Here is a 7,250-nt window from a genome sequence, read left to right on the forward strand (position 1 = left end):
TGCAACTCCTCCCCCCCGGGCGCTGGCTGCAGCTCCTCCGTGGGCATCAGCTGCAGCTCCCCCCTGGGCACCTGATGCCACTTGGATCTGCTGCCAGGCTCTGAACACCGGTGGTGGCCGTGCTGTCACCAGCCCTTTGCTGTGGGGGAGGCTCCCACCCTGCTGCAGTGACCCCCGGGGCACCCTCCCCGGTGCCACCCCAGCTCTGCCAGGTGGGGTCAGTGCCATGCAGGGGGTTGGGGGCAGTCGGGTGCCCCGCGGCCATCCGTGAGCCCTTTGGGGCTCTGGAGCCGCCCCCGTGCGTCCCCTCCACATGCTCGGGGTGGGCTCAGTGCTTCCCATCCACCTGCCCCGGTGCTCGGGATTCTCCCGGTGGCTTCCCCGTCCTCCCCTCCCTACTCCCCCGAGTTTATTCGATCGTTAATGGAAACTTTTGTACCGTGGCTATAAAGCTCTGAAACGTGCGTGTCGGTGTCTCGCTCGCCCCCGCCGGGGATGGGGAGGGAGGGGGAAGAGTGTCCGGTACCGAAGTGAGGGGCCCACGTGCCCTACGCTCGGAGCCATCCCATTGGTCCGTCGAGGCCATCGCCCGCTCCCATTGGCTCTTCGCATCACGTGCCCGCCCCTTCCCGAGGGCGGTGACAGGCATCGGGGAAAAGTTACCGGAGAGACCGGAGAAAAGTTATCGGCGGGATTGCTGGCAGCGCCCGGCAGCCGCACCAGGTACCGTCCGTCCCTCCTCGCGACCCCGGGGACCGCCACGGCGCCTTTCGCCACCCCGGCTGGCACCGGGAGCGGAGCCAGGCCGGGGTTGCGCAGTAGGGCTGCGGGCACGGCTGGAACGGACATCGCCCGGTGCCGGGGCCGCAGGGAGGGAGGGAGGGAGGTTGTCACTGGTGGGCCGGCTCTGGGTCACTGGGGTTACGACGAGGGTAGCCCCGGATACTCCTCCTGGTCCCGCCGTCTTCCAGCGGGATCTCGGTGTCCCCGTGTCGGGCCCCGCGTCCCACGACCACCTGCCGGGCGCGGCATCAGTGGCTAAAAATACCCTTCGGCGGCAGCTGGTGCCCGGGGAGGGACACAAGAGAGGAGGTTTGGTCATCCCGGGGCCTCTCTCTGCAGCCACCGGGGATCTGCAGCCGCGGGCAGGGTTTGGAGATCGGCCGTCGTGGGGTTCGCAGCTCTCCCTGTCACATCCCGGTGGCACCGGGAGCTGGGTCACGGCGCTCCGCCCGTCCGTTTCTTTTTGCAGGTGGCTCTGGGGCCGGCTCCATGGCGGAGAAATCGACGTCCCGGGACTCGGACAGCAGCTGGGTGCTGGCGGGCAGCGAGGTGAGGGATGGGGGAGGTGGGCAGCAGCCCAGCGGCTGGCTGAGCAGGGAAGGGCTGCAGGGAGGGGCAGCGGCGGTTGGGGCCAAAGGTGCCACTTTACGGTGGGGGTGCCGCTTCTCCCAGGGTCTGCAGGTCGACACGGTGGGTCCAGAGCTGGATTCAGCCTCCCACGGGGCTGAGAATGAGGATCTGGAGAAGGAGGAAAGCACCCAGGACACCGACACAGGCAGGCAGCAACCATAGGGCCGGGGCAGGCCCGGTACCCCCCTGTGCCATGGCTCACTGCTGCTCTCTGCCCTCTCCCCAGCTGCCAGCCCTGGCCAGACCGAGTGCCTCGAGGGCAGCAAGCAGGAGGTAAGCCTGGGAACCAGGGACTGGGGTCCTGCTTGCACTGTGGGGGGGGTTGTCTGACACCCCAGCACCTGTGCCCCCAGGACCTGGACCCCAGGACTGGGGCAGTGCCCACCTTGGATGGCTCCGTGGAGCCCTCTGTGCCCGACAGTGGGGAGCAGGAGGAGCCCCACACTGAGGTTGAACCAAGTCCCTGCCCTGACACCCCCAAAGCTGGTGAGGCCCATGGAGGGGCAGCAGCATGAGGGAGACTATGCTGGGCAGAGCTGGGGTGCAGACCCTCCTTGGAGGTCTCCCTCGTCCCTCCCCAGGGCCACCAGCAGAGGAGGAAAGCTGCAGCAGCAGTGATGATGACCTGGAGGGGCTGCGGCGGAGGCAGGGCCATGAGCCTCGTCCTGGGCCCCCCCTTCCCACACCTGCCCTGCACCGGGAGGCACCGGACACCGGTGACGTGGAAGGGCTCAGCATGAGCAAGTACCTGCTGGGTGCCTTGGCGCTGGTGGCTGTGGGGCTGCTGGTTGTCTCTGGTGAGTCCTGAGGCAAGCTTGGGGATCCAGGGCCAGGCCTGGCATCTTGGCACCCCCTCAGCATCCTTTCCTCTCCCCAGGTGGCATCTATGACCCAGCAGATGGTGAGTACAGGGGAGTGCCCTGCGTGGGCACTGTGCCAGCCCTGTGGCAGTGCAGATGTTCAGCTGTGGTTGGATGTCCCCAACCTCAGGTCCCTTGGAGGGTGTGGTGAGCCGGGACGTGGTGATGGGGGAGCAGGAGTCACCAGTGCCTGCTGACAGCAACGTAAGGAAGGGTCTGCAGTGGGCTTCAGCCCCCAAGGGAAGGCAGCATCCCCAATACCCCCTCAGGACTCTCACCCTTCCCTTCCCCAGGACTCCCACCAGAAGCCCCCCGTGTCGGACACCAGGGACCCCCAGAGCCTGCAGTCTGTGAGCTTGCTCCTGGACAAGCTGGCCAAGGAGAACCAGGAGATCCGCCTGATGCAGGCAGAGCTGCAGGTGGGTGAGGAAGCTGAGTGCTGTGTCCTGGCCCTGCTCTCCCCCTCCCACCTCACTCACAGCCCCCCCAACTCCCCTGCCCCAGGCCCACAAAGAAGAACTTCAGGCCCTGCTGCAGAAGAGTGAGGGCGCAGCAGCGGCGGCCGGGGCGCAGCAGCAGAGCCTGGCCGCAGAGAACCAGCGGCTGCAGGCAGCTCTGGAGCAGGAGGCTGCTGCGCTCCGTGATGCCCGAGCCGAGCTGCAGCGCCTGCGGGCTGTGGGGGAGCTGGGCGGCCCCGGGGCCAAGCAACCGGCGGCAGAGCAGCCCCCCGGCACGGGGGCCCCGTCCCGTGGCGAGAACGCGGCGCGGCAGGAGGCGGCCCGGCGGCACGGCTGGGTGGCTTCGGTGCAGCAGGAGCTGGCGAGTGTCCTGGAGCGGGCGCGGCGCCCCGGGGGGCTTGAGGGACTCGTGGAGGAGCTGAGTGCCCTGGAGCAGCGCCTGGGTCAGGAGCTGGAGGCCGAACCTTTCCCCGGGTCCTGGAAGAAGCCGTTCAAGGCGGAGAAGAAGGAGAGCAAACGGTACAAGCGGCACGGTGCCGGCCCTCCGCCCCACGAGCGGGAGAGGAGGGAGCAAGGCAAACCCCATGGGCACGGGAAGGAGCCCCGACCCCCCCGGGAGCATAAGCAGGGCAAATCCTGGGGGAAGTCATCCCACAGCCCTCCCCAGCGCGGTCCCCGAGAGCTGCCCCTGTTCAGCCAGTACCGGGCACCTCAGGGCTGCTCGGGGGTGGCCGACTGCGCCCGCAAAGAGGGCCGGGAGGTTCTGGGGGTTGCGCTGGAGCCGGTGCGGAAGGCGGAGTTCCTGCGGCTGCTGGAGGGCTTCATGGGGAGGCTGGGCTGGGGGAAACACTTCGAGGGGCTGGCGGCGCGGCTGGACGGCGCCTTCGGGGCCGATGGCAGCTTCGCCCACGACCGCCTGCGCTTCGTTGACTTCGTGGATGATGTGGAGGAGTTGCTGGAGGAGGTGGCGCGGCAGGAGCGAGGCGACGAAGAGGCTGCCGATGACTTTGAGGAGTTCGTGCTGCGGCACTACGCGGGGGACAGTAGGTGAGCCAGGGCAGGCAGTGCCAGGGGATCCTGGGGGGGAGCAAGTCCCAACGCCCCATCACGGTCCCCCCTTCTCTTACAGCACCTCCAGGAAGGAGTGGGACCGGAGAGCCCCGCGGCAGCACGGGACAAGGGGGTAGAGCCAAGGGGCAGAGCTGTAGTTTGTCAGGGCAGCTGCCCCACCACAGCCTTCATCCAGCACCCTCCAAGCAAGGGCTCCCCACAGGTTGTTTCTGGGGGGGGGGAGCTGGGGGCTGCTGTCACACCCTGGGGGCCCGGGTAGGGACGGGTCCCTGACTGGATGCACTGAGTGATGTTGCACTGCCACCGTCTAATAAAGTCACCGCTGGGCTGAGCTGCGCCCTGTGTGAGGAGGAAGAGCGTCCGGGGGGGGGGGGGCGGAAGGGGCTTTGGAAGGGTAAAAGGTACATGGGGAAACAGATGGCACTTGGTGGGGGGGGGAGCAGGGGATGCTGGGGGGCAAATGGGAGGTGCTGGGGGAGGAAAGAGTAATGTAGGGGAGAAAAGGGGGTGCTGAGGGGGCAACGGGGGTTGCTGGGAAGAGAACAGGGAGGGCTGGGGGTAATGGGGAGGGTGCTGGAGGGGAAGAGGAAGGGCTGGAGAGAAGAGGGAGGGCTGGAGTTTGAGGGCAAAGGGGGCTGCTGGGAGGGAAAGGGGGGATTAATGGGGGGGTGGGGGTGTCACAGGTGCTGGAGGGGTCTGGGATCCCAGGGTATTCCCGACGGCTTTTGGGGGTTTCCTCCCCTCAGCGGTACGCAGCGCTGCGCCAGCCCCGTCCTGCAGGGGGCGCTGTACCGCGGGCGCCCCGCAGGGGGAGGGGGCGGAGTCAGTGGTGCTCGCTCCGCCCCGGGTCCGGGCCGTACCATTCTGAGGCTGCCGGGGGTAGGGGGGTGGGGCGGAGGGGGTGTGCGGGGCGGGGCCGGACTCCCCGCGCCATGGGCGGGGCCGAGGGTGGGATCGAGGGGCGGGGCCGGGCGCCGGGATGGCGGCGCCGCGCGTGGTGCTGCTGCTGAGCGGGAAGCGGAAATCGGGGAAGGATTTCGTGGCCTCCGAGCTGCGGGGCCGGTACCGGCAGGGGCAGGGCTGACACCGGGAGTGGCGGGGATGGTATCAGGGGCGGGGCTGAATCGGTATCGGGCGGGGCAGGGCCCGCATCGGGGGCGGGACAGGCACCGGGAAGGGCGGGACCTATACAGAAGGGGTGGGGCTGGGCGGAGCCGGTACCGGGAGGGATGAAGCCTGGTACCGGGGCGGGGGTGGGGCTGGCACCTGGAGGGAGCAGGGTCGGGACCAGGACCGGGGCTGAGTCGGTACCAGGTGGGGCAGGGCTGGCATCAGGGGCGGGACCAGCCCCAAGAGGGCCGGAGCCCGTACCAGGGAGCGGGGAGGCCATGTCCTGCCCAGTGCCAGTGCCGGTGCCAGTGCCAATGATCCCTCTCCCGCAGACTGGGCCCGGACGTGTGCACCATCCTGCGCCTCTCCGCGCCACTCAAGGAGCAGTATGCCAAGGTACCCCCTGGCTGGGCCACCCCCTGCCATGCCCTGCTACACCCTGCAGTGCCATACAGCACCACACCTTGCTATGCCATGCCATGTGCCATCCCACGCTGTCTCATGCAATGCCATGCCCTGCTGTGCAAAATTGTGCCATGGCATGCCGTGCTGTGCCAAGTTCTTCACTGTGCCATCCCAAGCCTCACGATGCCGTGCCATGCTGTGCCACACCACGTTGTGCCATGCCGGCGCCACACTGCTTCCTGCTTTGCTGAGCCATGCCATGCCGAGCCCTGTGGCACAGGCTGTGCCCACTGATCCCTTCTCCCCACAGGAGCACGGCCTGGACTTCCAGCGGCTCCTGGATGCCAGCCCCTACAAGGAGCAGCACCGGCAGGATATGATCCGGTGGGGGGAGGAGAGACGCAGCACCGACCCCGGCTTCTTCTGCAGGGCAGCGGTGGAGGGGGCAGCACAGCCGGTGTGGGTGAGCGGTGCAGAGGGGCACGGCGGGGGGAGGCCAGGTGGGCACTGATGGAGCCCCGGGGGTGCAGGTGATGATGGAGCCCCCCCGGGGGTGCAGGTGGTGAGCGACACTCGGCGCCCCTCAGACGTGGAGTGGTTCCGGAAGGCTTACGGCGCCGCGGTGCAGACCGTGCGGGTGGTGGCCAGTGAGGAGACGAGGAAGAGGAGGAACTGGGTCTTTGTAGCAGGTGAGAGAGCCAGCCCTGCTCCCCTGAGGCTGGCACCGAGCCTGGCACCGGGCCTGGCACCATAGCTGCAGTGCTGGCACTTGCAGCTGTGGCCCTGGCACTGTGGCTGCACCGTTGGCACTGTGGCTGCATCCCCGGTGCGGCTCTGCTGCCTCCACTGCCCTGGCTGCAGGAGCTGCAGGGTTTAGATCAAGCTCCCCCCAGCTCCAGACGTTTTAGATCAAGCTCCCCCCAGCTCCAGAGGTTTTAGATCAAGCTCTCCCCAGCTCCAGAGGTTTTAGATCAAGCCCACCCCAGTTCCAGAGGTTTTAGATCAAGCTCCTCCCAGTTCCAGAGGTTTTAGATCAAGCTCCCCCCAGCTCCAGAGGCTTTAGATCAACCTCCCCCCAGCTCCAGAGGTTTTAGATCAAGCCCTCCCCAGCTCCAGAGGCTTTAGATCAAGCTCCCCCCCAGCTCCAGTGGGCGTGAGGCTCCGGGGGGGGGGGGGTGGACACACAGATGGATCCTGACCCCCACTCAGGAGCCTCATCTGGGCTCTCTGATGCTCCCCAGGGGTGGATGATGCTGAGTCTGAGTGTGGCCTGGACCAGGGAGTGGCCTTTGATTGGGTGATCACCAACGATGGGGACGAAGTGTCCCTGGACGAGCAGCTGGGGGCACTGCTGCAGTCAGTGCGTGACAGGCTATAGCCTGTGCCACTCTGCCAGGGCTGGGGGACTGTGTGCCCTGCCTAGCCCAGCCCTCACGCCTTGTGCCAGCCCTCCCTGCCTGGCCAATAAAGCTCTGTCAGGGAGCACCGCTGCCACCCTGCCTCGGTCTCGTTTCCCTGGGTGGCACCCCAGGGGACATGGGCACTGCCCTCCTGGCTGTGCCCCCAGTCCCCAGTGTTGGGGGGTGAGGGAGAAGGGTAGAGGGGCAGCTTAATTCTCTCTGCCTGGGCAGGGGGTCACCAGCTGGGTGCTCCCTGGTCTGTTTCAATAGATTACCAGCAACCAATTCCCTATGGATTATTTGCTTCCCAAGCAACCTCTCTCCTACAACAGCTGGACACATCTGGATGGGGGGTGGGGGGGGGAGAAAATCTTTGGAGGAGGGGCTGTGAGAAAAAGGATGCTGGATTGAGGAGGAGGGGGAGGATGAAGGTCTTCATCCTCCCAGACCCCACCACTGCCCCCACTCCTACCTGGGGGACATTCACACCCCCCCTCCATCCCACCCACTCCAGTTGCCACCAGTGGTCTCCA

At 67.1% G+C, this 7,250-nt stretch overlaps 2 protein-coding genes across 2 annotated transcripts; both read left to right on the forward strand.

Annotated features, from left to right (window-relative positions):
* The first annotated feature begins 1,272 nt into the window (after positions 1-1,272).
* Positions 1,273-3,988, forward strand: PBXIP1 (PBX homeobox interacting protein 1). Its single transcript, XM_054396940.1, has 10 exons — positions 1,273-1,332; positions 1,456-1,537; positions 1,640-1,686; positions 1,767-1,899; positions 1,995-2,210; positions 2,291-2,314; positions 2,404-2,477; positions 2,567-2,692; positions 2,778-3,778; positions 3,861-3,988. Exons 1-10 carry the CDS (start codon positions 1,273-1,275, stop codon positions 3,916-3,918), a joined length of 1,821 nt encoding a protein of 606 aa, XP_054252915.1. The 3' UTR covers positions 3,919-3,988.
* Positions 3,989-4,781: 793 nt separating this feature from the next.
* On the forward strand, positions 4,782-6,695 carry PMVK (phosphomevalonate kinase). Its single transcript, XM_054397003.1, has 5 exons — positions 4,782-4,864; positions 5,245-5,308; positions 5,628-5,780; positions 5,877-6,006; positions 6,559-6,695. Exons 1-5 carry the CDS (start codon positions 4,782-4,784, stop codon positions 6,693-6,695), a joined length of 567 nt encoding a protein of 188 aa, XP_054252978.1.
* Positions 6,696-7,250: the final 555 nt, after the last annotated feature.

The sequence above is a fragment of the Indicator indicator genome, chromosome 40 (assembly GCF_027791375.1).
Source record: "Indicator indicator isolate 239-I01 chromosome 40, UM_Iind_1.1, whole genome shotgun sequence".
In the NCBI taxonomy this organism is placed as follows: Eukaryota; Metazoa; Chordata; class Aves; order Piciformes; family Indicatoridae; genus Indicator; species Indicator indicator.

Excerpts from the sequence above, each read along its gene's own strand:
- PBXIP1 (XM_054396940.1), top strand. The coding sequence starts at position 1,273 with ATGGCGGAGAAATCGACGTCCCGGGACTCGGACAGCAGCTGGGTGCTG. Across the intron at positions 1,900-1,994 it reads CCCTGACACCCCCAAAGCTG|GGCCACCAGCAGAGGAGGAA; the intron begins GTGAGGCCCATG and ends GTCCCTCCCCAG. Across the intron at positions 3,779-3,860 it reads CACTACGCGGGGGACAGTAG|CACCTCCAGGAAGGAGTGGG; the intron begins GTGAGCCAGGGC and ends CTTCTCTTACAG.
- PMVK (XM_054397003.1), top strand. The coding sequence starts at position 4,782 with ATGGCGGCGCCGCGCGTGGTGCTGCTGCTGAGCGGGAAGCGGAAATCG. Across the intron at positions 5,781-5,876 it reads GGGCAGCACAGCCGGTGTGG|GTGGTGAGCGACACTCGGCG; the intron begins GTGAGCGGTGCA and ends CCGGGGGTGCAG. Across the intron at positions 6,007-6,558 it reads GAACTGGGTCTTTGTAGCAG|GGGTGGATGATGCTGAGTCT; the intron begins GTGAGAGAGCCA and ends GATGCTCCCCAG.